Raw genomic sequence first — 17,183 nt, forward strand, 5'->3', positions numbered from 1 at the left:
CCAAGATAAGGATGTCCCGGTGGCACTGTAGTAGAATTTTGAGCCGTAAGGGACCGGAGGAAGCATGGGCGATGCAATCTGCTACTTACATTGTTCCTGCGTTGACAAATTGTGCAGCGCCGTCAAAAGGCAAGAGAGGAGAAAACCAATAACAGTGCACTTTAGTTTGTTTGGGGCATTCATATCTTGGTTAAGCTGTAGACGCTTTCGCGACTATTCCAAGGTCACACCCAGAGATATGTTGGTGCCACTATAGTTAGGTGATCCAGAAAAGCCCTAACATTTATTTCCATGCTAGAGTAGCGATTCTGCAACTTCCGCTAGGCGCACACACAGGACCTTGTAATACAGTTTACGAGATGCCATGCAATCACTTTTGCAAACAAACCTGTAATACCGGCTACACGAGAAACATAACACCAAGGACGTAGCGAAATGCTTCCTCCGTTCTAGCAGAAATATAATACACCAATACCCGAAATTTCGCACGCACAGTGGAGTTCCCACTAAACTCGGTACAGCCCACGATTCTCACGCCCTTCATTCAATATTAAAGGCATTGAATTTCCCCTCCCACCACTTCATTCACAGGCAAATGCGGTGTAATTTCACAGAACAAGGTTATCGTGTGACATCTTGAATTACGTGTATGAGAACACTTTTGTACAACTGGAAAAATTTCAAACATTTACATAACAAGGAGGAAGGATGGCAGTAGATCAGTTCACGGGTGCGTCAGCACTTCGGCTATTTGCACCTGTCTCATGCCGAGCGTGGTACGAGGACGACTTACGATCTCATCATCGGAGGTTCCCGGGTATGAGCACTGGAGTGGGCATTGATAGATTCGTGGAGGGATATGGTATCGAACCCGGGACCCTTTGATTACAAGGCGACGACGCTAACACTGCGCCATCGGGTAGGCCCGCAGGTTATTACTAGTAGAACTAGACAAACATCTGGTGTTGAACAAAGAACATATTTAATGGAAAACTAGACTGGAAAACTAGACGTATGTCCGAAATATTCATATACTTTGTAGGACGATAGAGGAATATAGTAACAGAATATATTTGTTTATGGTTTCTCTTTATGTAACTATGAAGGCAAAACTTACTAGTCATACCTGGGCCGTATCAGGAATGGGCGTTCTTTGTAAGTGTCCCTTTATCAATTTCACATAATCAGCCTCATCGTCGCGATTAGCAAAGAGTGGCAGAAAAGAGGCATAAAATACAAATACAGTTCACCAGCCTCCGTGGCATAGCGGTTAGCGTAGCGTGCTATTACGCCAGACTGTCTAGGTCCGAATCCGGGAAATATGGATCTGTTTACCATCCATCCTCTTCGTCGCGATTAACTTAATATGTAGAAGAGCGACGTCAAATAATCGAACACATTACCGCCATTGAGGGAACAGGTTCGAATCCCGGCTTGGGTGTTCTTTGCGAGTGTCCAGTCAACACTTTCGTCTAATCGTCAATCATCCTCACCGTCGCGATTAGTAAAAAGTGGCAGGGAATTGACGTAAAATTAGGGAGGCAAATTGGACACCAATGATATTGAAGCTATGAATATTCAGACTTCATAAAAGGAGAATTTAACTCATTTATAAATAGCATAATACTTCAGTAGGCTATACATACACCTGCTAATTAATTTCCGTGGAATTTTTATTCGGGTACCTATTTCAGATAAGTTCTCGAGATAATGCAGTAGCCGAAAGCTTTACGCTAACCATTCAGTCACAGAGGGTGGTAGAACAAAGGTAAATGGAACTCTGAAAACAATATATTTGTTCTGGTTCGCATCCGTTAATTTTTTTAAAAAAACGGTGCAGATTCCGTTGGTTACTCGGAACTTGTTATATTTTTTGCATTTCGTCTGAACGTTCGTTGGCACATCTTGTATTACGTAAACGTACTACACAGAGGAAAAAATTGCGTGCAAAAAAACAACAACGGATGTGGGTAGCAGGCAACCATGCGGATAAAGCTGACTCACATCACTCTTAAACAGCTGTTGTCAAGGTCAGAATTTAGACCTGTACGGGAGGGCACTGTTACATTTTCCTTCTTGTGGCGTTTTTCGAGAAGATTGTTATCAGCAACACCATTTCTGTATTCATGTTAGCAATTCCGTATTAGCTTTTAACATGCAAGTGTTTACTCTGGAACACAGCATTCAACAAGAATTTTGAACAACTCCAAGTACTCAGGGCCTCTCCGATGGCGTAGTGCTAACGTCGTGGCCTAGTAATTAAGGGGTCCTGGTTGGAACACATACGTAGTGGTTCGAATCTCACTTTAAACTGTATTTCCAGTCCAAATTAGTCTGTCTGTGCGTGAAAACGGACTTAAAACATAACTCAAACGTAAGTATAAGTACAAGAAGTACTTGGATTGGACCATGCAAGAAAAGAGTTTTCTTGAGCCCAGTTTCATGCTCAATGGTAGGCTAATCGAGACGGACATTGTGCCCTGACTGGGAATCGAACAGGATCCCTTGACTACAAGACGACAGAGTTAGTTAATATGCTATCTATCAGTCCCTTTCATGGGTAAGATCAATCCAATCTTTTCCATCCTTACCGATTTCCTTTAAGTTCATCTCAACATTATCCCTCCATCTTCGCCTTGGCCTTCCTACAGGTCTCTTACCACCAGGTTTGCCACCAAGAATCCTTTTTCTTCCCTCTCCCATTCGTGCCACATGACCTGCCCACCTAAGTTTTCTTGATTTAATTATTCTAGCAATATCTGGACATGAAAATGCTAATGCTCTTAAGAGTAATATTATATTAAGAAAAAAATGTCGATAAAGTACGTGTAAGGAAAGTGAGAGGGGTAGAGACACTGCTATTTAATTATTTTGGGAGCAACAGCAGGGAGCAATAGACCCCACACTCCGCTTGTTCTGATCTCTTGATTTTACTTTTTTCATCAAAATACCCATGTACTCAAACCAGACACACATCATTTGCCACACAACAAGTTAAAACTGTATTGGATGGTACTGATCGGTCAGCTGATTTAATTAGCGGCCGCATGTTTGTACTGTCACGTTAACCGCGACGGGAAAATGGCAGGGTAAATGATGGAACGTTCTAGATATGTAATTTTCGCACATATATATTCTGCAAGTTTCGACCTTCGATGCATCACGTGGCAACACAATACCAAACCTCACCTACTTCATGTACATACATTGCTGTACTTCTGCACTGTTGGAAGTTACCGTACAAATTACAATGTCCTACCGTTAAAAATTTAACAGCCTAACTGTTAATTTATAAAAACGGTTCATAACTATTTTTTTTAAAATTTCAATTTGAATATTTTATCATGCATAAAGATAAATAACATTACAATTGCTTATGCCATAAATATACTGTTTCAAACTGAATCATTCAAATTACATTAATTAGGGCAACTATATCATGGCCGTTACTACTTTAAAAACGGTCAGGATCATTTTATAACGGTAGTTGGATGACAGCGAAAGTTAACGGTCTTAAGACAGTCATTTCTTCAGTCAACTTTTTACAGTGTGGTAGTGATAAACTGATAATGACTACGTGAGGCACACAATGGAAAATGGTGTACGAATAGTATGACCCCTTTCTTCGAAATGACCTCCATATGGATTGATTGATTGACATTAAAATTGTGTAATAGTCAGCACTGAGCTATTTCCACCCGCCAAATTACATGGAGCCAAGGCCTCTCACCATAGCTAAAATCAAACTCTCTCTGAGGAATAAATTCCCCTTACTCAGATTAATAACTGAGGCTGTACTCAACACATGTAAGGACAAAACTCACCACAACACGTAAGGATTATACTGGCCGTAGCTCCAGACGCCAGAGCCTCGTTGTCCTGCATGATTGTAGTTATCGGGATGTAGACCTCCATATTGAGCAGGAGCATACCAATACAACGCAGCAATACTGTTAACTCTCATGACATAATGATGGGACAATCGCAACAATTGATGTTGCAACATGTTTGTATTGAGAGATGTCGATGATACCTCAAACACATCAATTATGACTTTCAAGGACAGATGAAAGAATCAATCGAGATCACGCCTGCCATTACAACTTGATATTCTGAAGAGTTTGACTTAAGCCACGTTTACACTGGGGTTGCTAACACATGTTACCAGCAAATATTGGTAACATTACGAAAAACGCTTGTGAATTTGTTATCAACACCTCATGTTAGCAACAGATTTCCCGTGCTGCCAACAGAAATTTTGTTATCCGCAAGAAGTCGGTAAATATCAAAGAATGTTAGCAACAATTGTTACCAACACATGTTAACAGAACCTTTTCGATGTTAGTAACATTCCCCCCGCTTCCCCTCCCGCCATCATCACGTCAGTGACAGCCAGCCAGCGAGTGCGAGGCGTGTTTTGTTTCGTAATTTATTTATAATGGAAAATCTTTTGAGAGAGAGGGAGTGGTCAAAGGATCAAGTGCTGAACTTAGTTGAAATATTCCGCGAGAAGCCTGTCCTTTCGGACCAAACTTATCCAGAATTTCAAGACAAAAACCAACAGGTCACTTCCGCTACAATTAACTCTTGCCCGCAGTGAAGGTCTCGCCCAGAATCTCCTTGGTCTTCTCCGTTGCGCCAGAATTACACATGCTGCCACAGAGAGTCCTCCACAGTCGGCATCTTGCAGCAAAAATATTAACAAAAATAAAGTCAAACTAGCGTTCTGGTTACCAACATTTGTTGACAACATCTGTTGTTAACCGTGTTGGTAACAAAAAGTTGACAACATTCGTTGCTAACATTCAGAGTAAACGCTGTTTTAGCTTCAATAGATTCTGAGGCATATACAGTACCTTACAATTACAACAACTGAGGATTTGATACGATACTGAAGCTGCTCCAGCTTGTGACTTGGATCAGTCGTTGACTTCGATCTCATTCTTAACCTCCGAGTTGAACCCACGTTTCCCTTTGCCTATCTTGTTGCATCATTGACCTCCCCTCTTTCGAGTCGGCTACAAAACAACAACAAGCTTTGAGCAGAAGAAAAAAGCTAAAAACAAAAGTCGTCTTGTCCATATGGCGAGCCAAGATCAAGAGCAGCAAAGGCCAGTTAGCGTGAACAGTCTGTTCTCCCACTGAGAAGCTTCTAGACTGTAAAGACGGCGAGTTAGTTAAACTGTTCGTTAATGAACTAACCGAAGAACACGTACTGTGCTCAGCGTGATGCAAGATCATAAATACGTCAGCAGGTAGCACTGTAATCGCATTAATATCATAGAAACATTGCATCAGGTTTTCTTAAGCTTGTATTCATGAATCTGCCTCTGCCATTGCAGAAACTTGCTTCAGAAGTCCATTGGTTCAGCATTCATAATACGGGCGAACCCGATTTGCATGTTTTGCTTATTTTGCGAAGAGTTTCTAGCACTTTGGCTAATCGCTACGGTGACTACGATTGGAGGAAATCGATAAAGGGACACTCATAAAGAGAAACCTATGTCTAGGTCGGGACTTGAACCCGGAACCTTCTCTTGCGAGATCGTGAGTCAACAAGCTCGTGGGTCTACAGGCGAAACCGAGAATGATTGACTGATTTAGTTTCTTTTACGTTGCCACTTTTGGCTAATCGCGGCGCTAGGGATGAATGCTGATAAGATGATATAATGATTATACTGGCTGCGAGTCCAGACGTCACAGCCTTCTTGGCTTGCAACAGTGCAGTTATCGGGGTGTACTACGTAGAAGTAAGGTTGACCTTTGAGTGCCTTCAGGTTACACCCTAAAACCAACAACTACAAACTTTGAGTAGAAGGAAAAAAAACGAATGATGAATGAAATTTACAATGGACACGAGAAAGCCAACAACGAGAAACTAATTTTGGTTCCTGTCAGGGATTCGAAACCATGACATTGATGAAAGGACACTCGTGAAGAACATCCATGCCTAGGCCACGACTCGAACCCGGGAACTTCAGTGGAGAGATGAAAAACACAGAATTAACTTGAACTACACTCACAGATTGGCAAAGTTGGTTTTAAGTCCACTATGTGCTCAGATAGGCTGGTTGTGATTGGGCCTACGGTTTAAACCCGGGAACTCTTGATTACGAGGGTACAACGTTACCACTACTCCATCTGGGAGACAATTCTTTTACAGCTAGGTGAAGCAGTAATTAAACCAAAGAACCAACACCAAATTTTTAACGTTGCTTCTTTGTCGATAACGGCGCAAGGGTTTCTGGTACGTCACCTTTAAAGCAAGGCCTGCGTGGTAATTACAGTTCGGTAGCCTTGAGAATTTCCGTGCAAGCAAGAAAAAACTGACAAATGGAATTACTCAGCATTGTGTAAACCAAAGCTGCATTAACATGGTTTATTTTTGCACTGCTAAGCTAATAATAAAGATAACTAGCGAGGCCGTGTACTTCCTGATTGCCTATTCAAAAACCCATTCAATGTTGGGATATAGCTTTTTAGTTTCCCTAGATCGCAACGAAATTTTCAACATTTATGACGGCTGTTACGAAAGCACGAATATAGGTCTAATTGTTTCAGATACTAGGCCAACTAACAACTTTAAAGTTAGGGACTTTGGTGGTATTCCAAGACTGATTCAGATGATGTCTTAAAAAGTTTATTTAGCTTGGTTTTTCCGTCGATTTAGATTAATCGCGACGATGAGAATGAGTGATGAAGACCCCTGGGTCACTGTCGTCGTAGACAGCTGTGCCAATCGGCTCTGATTCAAGCAAATAGAAGAGTACAATTTTAAAGGCACTGCTACCATCTGAAATGCCCCATTTTATACTTCCGATGAGACTAATATTAAAATATAACTATTGGCCACGATTAGAGAAAAACATGTATAATATTTACTATTCTTTAACGAAAAATAAAGGAGTATATACTATATTTATTCCGTACGTGTACAGCATTTCAGCCTAGCATCCCAATATATTCAGAGGTAAGAGAATATCAGTATTCAGTACTTTTAATACTTAATTTTGCCGTAGTTATCACAACGCGCTGCGACGAGGGTTCTGGGTTTGAATCCAAACTTAGGCATGGGTATACTTTATGAGTGTCTTATCACTCATCCTCATCGTCGCGATTAGTCAAAAATGGTACAAAAGCGAAGTAAAATAAACCAAATCAATCATTCCTACGAAATTTTGCTAGTGGTTGTATCAAAGCATTTACGTGGCATGATACAAACACCTCTCCCATTTTACATTATTACACACAGTAGGTTCCAAAACTGGGGAAGGGGGCAAGAACAGTTTATCTTCGCTTGGTAGAGAAAGTTTAGCATAGTGCGGGGTCAAAAGTGGCAAAAAATGGGGGGGAGCAACTGCCCCCTCGTCCCTCCTTAATCGTCGCTACTGCTTACACATGACTCGCAGCAATCTTAATAAGGTGGCAGCACGTCTCATACCTCTATACTCGTCCTTTTCCTTCTTTCACCATTTCGTGATAGAAAGTCCTTTCATCTTATTGTCGGACAAGAATAGACGAACCTCAGCGGGTACATAAAAAACTACAAATGGCAACGTAACACAGTACGGTGTCTTCAGCAGACAAGACGAAACGTGCACCGTTGTGTTACTAAATACCAGCTTTATTTGCTGACGTCCGATGCGAAAGTACGATAAAACACCTGCTCAACAAAGGTGAGGGACGCTATCAGAAAAAAGCATCAACTTCCCTCTCAGTTTCCGTGCTGCAAAAAAGCTTACCTCCGTTGTTGACACAACCCAGAAGGGCGTGGATAAAATGTTCCTCGCCTCACCATCAACACAATGGAGGCTTCTCGCATCCAATGAGATGCACATCTTTAGCAACTTGAAACCTTGTTCGCTGGATGTTTTGGAATCCATCGAGGATAACAAGGAAAAGCGTCGAGGTTTCATGGCATTACAAAGTGCGAATTTCAATAACTGAATAACATTACTAGAGATGGCCACAAAACGGATATTCGGATTTCAAAATTATCCGATATCCGTTTCGGTTGTAACGGATAATCCGAAATCTGGATAATTACGATATCCGGATAGGATTTATAGAATATCCGTAGCCTACAGCGAAATACGAACGTGACGAATAAAGAAATATGTGAAAAGGCATAAACGATAAAACTGTTTGATGATTGCACAGTCATGTACACATTCGGATAATCCATATATCCGGAAAATTCGGATATCCGAAAAATCTGTATTTCCTGATAGAATATCCGATATCCGCGTAACTCGTATAATCGAAATATCCGGAAATTTCGAATATCCAGAAAATCTGTATATCCTGATATCAGAGTTATCCGGAAAATCTGTATATCCTGATATCAGAATATCCTATATCCGAGTTATCCGGAAAATCTGTATATCATATCATAATATCCGATATCTGGGCAAGTCGGACAACCCAAATATCCGAAAAATTCTGATATCCGGATATGTATATCCAGATAACTCTGATACCAGAATATACATAATTCAGATATTTGAAATACGGATAAAACTTTATCTGGATTTGGCCATCCGTAACATTTACATTCTGAGATATTCACATCTGGGTGAAAATTTTCGTCACAAGAACCAGGGTAAATATATCTTACTACGATGCTAGGCGTACAGCTGTGGGCATATCCATGGCTTGAATAGTTGCTCCAAGTCCACTTTTTGCACAATAGGGTAATCGGGATTGTAGCTACAGTTTAAAGTGGGGTCCGATTCAATGTGCAATGTGCCCCTACCGGGTATCGAACAAGGAACCTTGATTACAAGGCGACGACGTTACGCACGCCTATAGGTATCAAGGGGAATACATCTCAATGTATCTCTCGCTTCGAAAGCATTGCTTTTATTAGTGCTTGTAATTGTTATTACTGTAGTTACTTTATTAAGTGGTAAGGAACTTAGCACGATTTTGCAATATAATCATGTGACGTCTTACTTATAGTCAGACTTAATAGACCAAGGACTGTTTCAGTTTTATAATGAAATTGTTTTAAAACTATTGACATGTGTTCGACATCGTGTGCGGATACATTCATACATCAACTAATCAACTACTTCACGACCAATTTCGCTTGTATCATGTATGTAAAAAGGACGATTCAGATTCCAGTTTATATTCATATGTAAAATAACTGTTTCGTTTTATTACAGCAGATAAGAGAACATTCCCGATAGTAGCGCCATCTACTTGTAATCAAGGGAATCAAGATTCGATTCCCGGTGGAGGCACACACACACACAAAAGTAAATGCATCAGTGGAAACAAAATAAAATGCATCTAGTCTAAAGCTCAGACCAAATGTTTAAATGTGTCATCCAGCAAGATGCAGGTGGGTGCATAAAAATACATCAACCGGTGCATTAAAGTACAGATCGACATAAAAATAAATGCTCACTTGCATCATATGATGCACTTTGGCATTACCTTTACAAATGATACACATAAATGCATCAAATTGTTAACCCGGTTCTTGGCAAAGGGCATAATTCAATTCAATTTTTCTTTATTGGAAAGCGAGGTTCAGCCTACGGTTGATCTCAATCAATGCGTTTCTTGAGCATGAAATAGATTTGAATATTTTTTGGTTCGAATTCAACTTTAAACTCTAGGTCCTGTCCAGTGCATAAAGTGGGATTGAAAACACAATTACAGATACAAAGAAGAAGGGAGGTATAGGGTACAGTAACAGAAAGGGAGGGAGAAAAGATGTACATAAGAAAAATAAAGGAATCGCAAAGGCAAGACAGAGAGGAAGGATTAGGAAAAGAAAGGAAAGATGGAGAAACGCGAAAAAGAAGATAGAGACAAAAGGAAAAGAAGATCAAGAGAGAGAGGACGAAGAACTTGCAGACAGAAATAGAGTGAAAGAGAGAATGAGAAGCAGACAAAAAGGAAAAGAGATATGTAGACAGAAGGAAACACCAGAGGATAAGAGAGAGACGATTTGGGGGAAAGATAAAAAGAGAATAAAACACAAAGATAAGCATGGAGATGGTGAGTGAGTGAGAGAGAGAGAGAGAGATGGGGATAGAAGTACGAGAACAGAGAAGGACAGGTAAATAGAAACAATGGGGAACATGATGACTAAAAGAGACACCGGATATCTTAAAAACTGATAACATGTATAATGTAAGCAGAAGGTACGCGAAGACGACACATGTAACTCTACAAGGAACAGAAAACATCCAAAGAGGTTGAGAAACACTGTCCTAGAGAACAGGGAAATAAGCTGAGCCAAAGTTGTAAATCTCCACGTCTCCGTTACTAACATCAATTCGTTATCGCGTTGATGGAGTAAACGCACCTACAAATAGCCATGGCGGTTTGGCGCCGAAGCAATTCCTGATTTGCAAGTTCATGGGAGGCCACCGGATGAATTCTTGACACAGGTCCAGAGGTAAAAAGAGCTTTGCACCCAGCTTGACGATTTCTCCCAGCGTGTGTGTGTGTGCTTGTCGCAAATCACCAATTACGATTTATCCAGAGTTCCAAGGTAAGGGAAAGGTTGGTTTAAGTCGAAGGAAGAACTTGCTTAATAGAAAATGTGGGGTGTAGGGGGGAGTCAATTTCTGAAGGCACCCAATGCCAACCTGTCTTCCACGATGTGCACCCTGGACTAACAATGTCCTGGCGCTTGAATCTGCAGGCAGTGGCGTGCCCAAGGGAGGCTTAAGGGGTTGATGGGGGTCATACCCCCCCCTGGCCCAGTGTTACTACAAAAAAGAATATCAAAGGCAAGAAAAGATAGCAAAATGAGGGCTGACTACTAAAAAAAAGTATACGTGCCCCTCCCTCCTTTCGAAAATCCTAGGCACGCCACTGTCTGCAGGCAGGATAATCCTCAGGAATTGTGATGTGTCGTCCATTATGTGATTGCCACTGTCCCTTCGAAAGTCAACCAAAATTACATATTTCACACATATAATTTAATTTCAGCCACAATAATGTGTGTTAATTATTGCATGAACATGATAAATTCAAATTTAAGCAATGTTTTTTTGAGGGACGATCACTATTATTGGGAAAATATGCCATGTTGGCCCCCTGGAAAAAAATACCTTCCTTGCCCCTCCCTGGGAAAAATCTTGCGGACGTCCATGTCACCATTCACCCCCATCGTCGCGATTAGCCAAAACAGGCAAAAATGCGATGTAAATCAATCAATATAAATTTTATTGCGAGTATTAATGTACTTTTAAATTGTGAATTAATGATGGTGGCTGACGGTTTTGTCATTAAGTCCACTCCATGCTCAGCGGGACTGGGCTTACAGTTTATATTGAGATCAGAACCACCACGTTGCCTACCTGCATCGAGTATCATATCGTGCATTGACCTTCACCCGCTCGCATCCAAAGAAGGCATTGGAGAATAAATCCGGTTTCAGTACAAATCCAGATTGCACGTAGAGTCAGGAAAAAAAAAAGACAAGCCTCAAGGTCGTAATGATTGCGGTGCTTTGAGATCCTAAGCAGAAGCTCCCTCGTGGAGCTTTTTCTGAGTGCCGCTAATACCTGACGCCGCAATCAAAACTGTATTTTCTACGTGACTTGTTTCCTTACAAACTAGGGCTGAAGGTGGCAACAGGCAAAAAATGGGTAGAGTCAGTCAGAAATTATGGAAGAAGTCAAGGGGGGTTGTGGCTTTTTTTGTGGGAAAAAGAAACATGTTGTTTCTTGAAACAAGGCCCAATGTTCATGTCATTGGCTTTTCCATATCCCTGAGCAGTAGCGGCGATTAGGGGGGAAGTTGCTCCCCCCACTTTTTGCCACTTTTCCCCTGCACTATGTAAAACTTTATCTACCAAGAGAAAGTAAAATTAGAAGTAAATGTTCCTGCCCCTTTTTTCAACCCATTCGTCGCCACTGTTTCGGAGCCCATCTCAGTAACGTCCAGTGGCTTACCGCTTTGACATGCGATAACCTACTGACTGTCGTCGGTGCCATTGACCCGACTGTACCTTCTCCAGAAGTAGGTCCATTTTTTTTAATGGACAGAGTTCGTTATTTTATGTAATACGTGTATAAATTGGTTTTAGCGTGCGGGAACCACAAATGGCACATATGTTTGATCCGAAGCTTCTATTCCGTACTACTTTCGTTCATTCCGTCGGATTTACGTTAGGTAGAAGCCCATGAAGCTAAAGAATATAGTAACATGCCCTTAGCATCAAATCGAACGCTAGTAACAAAACAGGAACGAAAAAAAATAACGCTCGTGTCAAATTACTAAAACCACACTAACCTAATACTCCTAACCTAAAAACAACAAAGTCAAATTCGAATCCCCCATTAGGTATTAGCGTGCAGAAACCACAAATAAGTGATACATACATGTATTTGATCTGAACGTATGACAAGAGTAAATAAAAAACTAGAGATAGTCTCAGTATATATATATATTCTCATGTGTATATTAACTAAGTATTTTCAATAGTAAAGTACCGGGTTCGATACCCGGTGGAGTCTCATAGTGGTTCGAATCCCACTTTAAACTGTAGGTCCAGTCCCGATTAGCCTTACTGCGCATAAAGTGGACTTAAAACACCAAATCAACAACAACAATAGTAAAGTAGTTTCAAAAAGAAACAACTGTATTGACATGGTCCGAAACAGGGGTCTATCCAGAATGTTACATCTGGGTGTAAGGTTGTTTTTAAGAGTGTGTCAACATTTATATTTAGCTGCAAAGGGCCCACAAATTGGACTTTCGTGTTGGAAAAAAAAATTGGTGGTGTCAGGTGGGCGTGTTGACAAATAACTGGTCCATTATATTCGTGAACTCATTCTCACATCGCGCTACGACGCCAGGGGTCCCGGGTTCGAATCCCGGCCTGGGCATGGATGTTTGTGAGTGTCCATTCATCAATTTCATCTTATCATTCCTCATCCCCATCTTCGCTAATTAGCCAAAAGTGGCACAAAGAGCGAAGTAAAATGAAGCTAATCAATCAATTAATCATTCACACACCAAAGTTTATAAGGATCCATCATTAATCTCTTAAAATACAAAGGTACAAGAGTTAGAAAACAAGTTTTGCTCCCACATCAGAACGTAGCGTGTGTGTGTACGTATAAATGATAAGTTCTGTCTCCCTCAATACTGAATTCTTTTGCAGTTAACTCAATGGAATATCTTGTTTCTTCTGCAATCGAAAGAGAGCAGTGAAGGAACTACAGGTTCCCGATGAAAGCAAACTTGCACTGATTACCATTCAAGTATTCTGGATCCGAGCCAACCAGGGGCTATCTTTACAGGATTTTTCCGATGTCCAATGACAAACCGGATTACATAGAGTTACCGCTGACATAATAGGTGAAGGTCGCTTGCAATGGATGGTTTCCAGACGCAGTCTGTTTGTCTGGGTTCTCATGCGTGTTCATGGGAATCAACCAGGAAGGATTCACAGGCGCTAGAAATGTAAAATAGGGACTAAAACTGTGGAAATTGTAATTAAAGTGGGGAACACCGAGAGTTAAAAGACTTACCTACAACAGTTTTACTTCTTTACTACGTGATTCCTCGAGATTAAGACTAAGCCGAAAACAAGAGGGGCGTTTGCGTTTTCAACTTGAGACAAGACCTAGATACTTCCCGGTCTAGTTTCTTTTCCATACTATCCCTAGATAAAATAGAAGTTAAAGAGAATAACAGGCATTTTTTAAAAGGGACCCTAGACCCTCTTTACCTCCTAGAGAAAGTGAAATATTTTTCATGGTATTTTGTTGTTTATGAACGTTTTTAGTTTATTTAGCTCGGGGAAATGTGTTATTGTCAAATAAAGTACGTCTGTTTCGCTTCGACATTCCACAACTGCAACTATAATTTTACGTAGTTAAGTTAGGATTGTTAGGTTTGGTACCAATAGTTATTATCGACGTGTTCTTTTGCTATTTGAGTGTGCATACAAAGGGTTTTTAATAATAAAAAGTTGTGAAAGCACTCAGAAATGGCATGTTTTTGCTTACGCTGCTCATACACTTGTGATCGAATATCTCAGTTATTTGTGTTTTCCGCGTGCTGGAACTAATTTTATATTATAATAATATATAAAATATAATAATAATATAAATTTCAAGGTAATTCTAGAGGGAGTACGGTGGGTAAACTGCCCCCATTAAAAGTACCCACAAAGTAAAAAAACTGGCGCAAAAAACTCATAAAGGAAAATACGTTTCGAACATATTAAATATTCCAATATCAACGGTCTCTGTTCAGCAAACAAAAAAAACATAAAAAAGAGGAGAGGGTGGGATTTGAACCCGCGACCTTTCACGCTTGACGAAAAATAAGGATAGCATCGTCTAACCAACTGCTCTGTCTTGCAGTTTGCGATTTATTAACTGTTTGGGAAAGAGCTCGTGCAACTTTTGGGATTAACCTTCTTACCTAATGATACGCCTGTTTACCAACTTTTATCGTATTTTCTCCACGTAAGTTTTGGATATTTCCAGCATGAACTAGGATACTTGATCTTAGGACCCACACACACCGGTGTGCTGCGATCAGCACCACACTCCGGGGTGGCTGTGCCTCAGGGTTCAAACCATTTGCTCGCGTGGTAGTCACCTAGAAGTTTTCATTCACAGTAATCGTGTGAAAAGTTTCATGTCAAACGATCACTGTGCCGGCCCCCGTGGCGGAGTGGTTAGCACATCGCGCTACGACGCCAGGGGTCCTGGGTTCGAACTCTGGCCTGGGCATGGATGTTTGTGAGTGTCCATTCATCAATTTCATCATGTCATCACTCATCTCCATCTTCGCAAATTAGCCAAAAGTGGCACAAAAAGCCAAGTAAAATAAATCAAATAAAAAAAAAACGATCACTGTGTTACGTTCAGGGCCGCCGGCCCTAGGGAGGATCATCTCACTCAACTCAAAGTATATCGGATCAGAAGGTCCCGCACCAGATATTTAATTGGGCTTTAATTAAGAGTTTATAGGCAAACGGTGTTTCAAACTAAGAAACACTGACTCCCATTCACGAAATCACATCAATTTTGTTCATTGTAGCCCCCCCACCCCCCTTTTGTCACACATGGAAAATTCTGGATAACGTTTCAAGCCTTGGAGAAGATGCAAAAGTATAATTGAATTGATTGAATTGTTGTTTTTTAAGTCCACTTTATGCAGAGTAAGGCTAATCGGGACTGGACCTACAGTTTAAAGTGGGATCCGAACCACTTGTGCCTCCACCGGGTATCGAACCCGGGACCCCTTGATTACAAGGCGAGGACGCTACCACTGCGCCATCGGGGAGGCCGCGAAAGTATAATAACCGCATGCTAGTTTGTTTACCATTTACCTGGATAGAAACTCGAACATTTTATTTTGAACAGTATTTACTTTTATAAGTAATTAGTGAATTGAAAAAATTGTTCCAGGTCCCGAATCTACCAAAGAATGGCCCTGTTTATGTTTACGGCAAAGGCCCGCTCTTCCGAAGAAAGTTACTCATCGTCGCGATTAGAATGACGCTAAAAATATAAATACAAGCAAATACGCAAGGACTAAGCTTCATGTCAGGTTATGTTGCGAAAAGTTGTTATGTCTCAAGGGAATCAAAGAAGGGAATATATAATTTGCCAGAAGGGAGTTTGGATTTTCCCCTTTCTCTCCACTTTTTGGCTTTATGGCTCACTTTCTTTAGTTTTCTTTAAAGTTCCTTTCTTTTTTCCCTCCCCCTTTCTATTCCACTTAACTTTTCGCCTTGCTCCTATTTGCCTTTCCTTTTGATTGGCCAATATGTGTTTATGCGCACACGTCACACCCCTAACACTCATTTTCAAATTTCCTCTGACTCCCCGAATGGCGTTGTAATCAGCCGGTCACGGGTTCGATACCCGGCAGTGTTTGGATCCCACTTTATAAACAGAAGGTCTGGTCCCGATTAGCTTTTCTGAGCATAAAATGAACTAAAAACAAAACTCAAATTTCCTGCACTAAAGTTGCTGACCAAGGCAGTTTATTAAAAATTAAAAGCACTTTACACGTTACGTTTTATGAAAACGCATAGACCTAACAATTATGTCCACAAAGTCTTCAATCAATTTGACTAAATTTGTCCCCTTGTATTAATGTAACGTGTAAAGTGCGATTTTTTTTTTAATAAACTGCTTTGATTGATTGATTGAGTTGGTGTTTTAAGTCCACTTTATGCACAGTATGGATAATTGGGACTGGACCTACAGTTTAAAGTGGGATCCGAACCACTATGTATACCTCCACCGGGTATAGAATCAGCAACTTTAGTGCATTTAATATGGAAACAAGGCTTAATCGTGTTATCATCCAAGTTCCTCAACGACATCCACAAAAATATTAACAAAGACGGAATGTATGGTCATTTTGGGTCTGAACTTGCCCTTGCGACCCCCCCCCCCCACCTCGGGGTTGCAAATTCTGGATAAGGCCTCAAAAGCGCCAATCAAATTCCATCATGCAAGCAATTTCCGTTCGAAATCAGGGTGAACTTTGTATTATCAGTTCCCAAAACTCTACAAATATATCCTCAACAACTACTGGGTTATCTTTCATGTACTGCCACGTGCAGGGACAACCTTGTATCAGTGTGTTTACAATTGCGTCACTAAACAACAAAAGTTTTGAACTTACCTTTCTGGGCCACAAAAGCAAGAAGCACCACGAACAATATCATCTCCTTAAAGGGTGACATCCTGGCCAATACGAACTAATCCAAAACCAAGGTCGAAAAGGACGGAACAATCCAAATTTACTCCTGCGATTTTTTTTTTAAACTCTCCCTTTCTACAGCCGGCAGCACTCACTGTCTCACACACCACTAGAACGACTTTGCGAACCCGCGGTTGAACAACGACTGCAGCGCCTCCGCCCCTTGGCACATTGATCCACCACGCATGGCCATGACGTCATCTTCACGTCACTTTGCGCGTGACGGAAAGTGGCAGAGGGGACGACGGGAAAGGCGTCTGTTTCGCCGACAAAACTTATACAGTTCGCAAGGACACTACAGTTACGTTCCCTCTACCCCCTCTAGAGCTAATAACAAAACACAACGGCAAATGTTCTTGCGCTCTCAATATAAACAACAGTGCGGCGACTTGCTCAATTAAAAGTTGTTTTTAGTTTGGAATTGTCCAGTGTCGCGTATTTCTACACATTGGTCAACCACAACGATAATA

At 40.9% G+C, this 17,183-nt stretch overlaps 1 protein-coding gene across 3 annotated transcripts in view; it reads right to left on the minus strand.

Annotated features, from left to right (window-relative positions):
• The window catches only part of LOC145978594 (lachesin-like), a 262,283-nt gene extending 245,435 nt beyond the window's left edge, over window positions 1-16,848 (minus strand). For all 3 annotated transcript variants that reach the window (XM_083111307.1, XM_083111305.1, XM_083111306.1), the window contains exon 1: window positions 16,635-16,848. In XM_083111307.1, coding sequence (XP_082967433.1) covers window positions 16,635-16,696 — 62 coding nt within the window. In that variant the 5' untranslated portion in view covers window positions 16,697-16,848. The remainder of the gene's footprint in view (window positions 1-16,634) is intronic.
• Window positions 16,849-17,183: the final 335 nt, after the last annotated feature.

This window comes from Lepisma saccharinum, chromosome 25, assembly GCF_977018435.1.
Source record: "Lepisma saccharinum chromosome 25, izLepSacc3.1, whole genome shotgun sequence".
Taxonomy (NCBI): Eukaryota; Metazoa; Arthropoda; class Insecta; order Zygentoma; family Lepismatidae; genus Lepisma; species Lepisma saccharinum.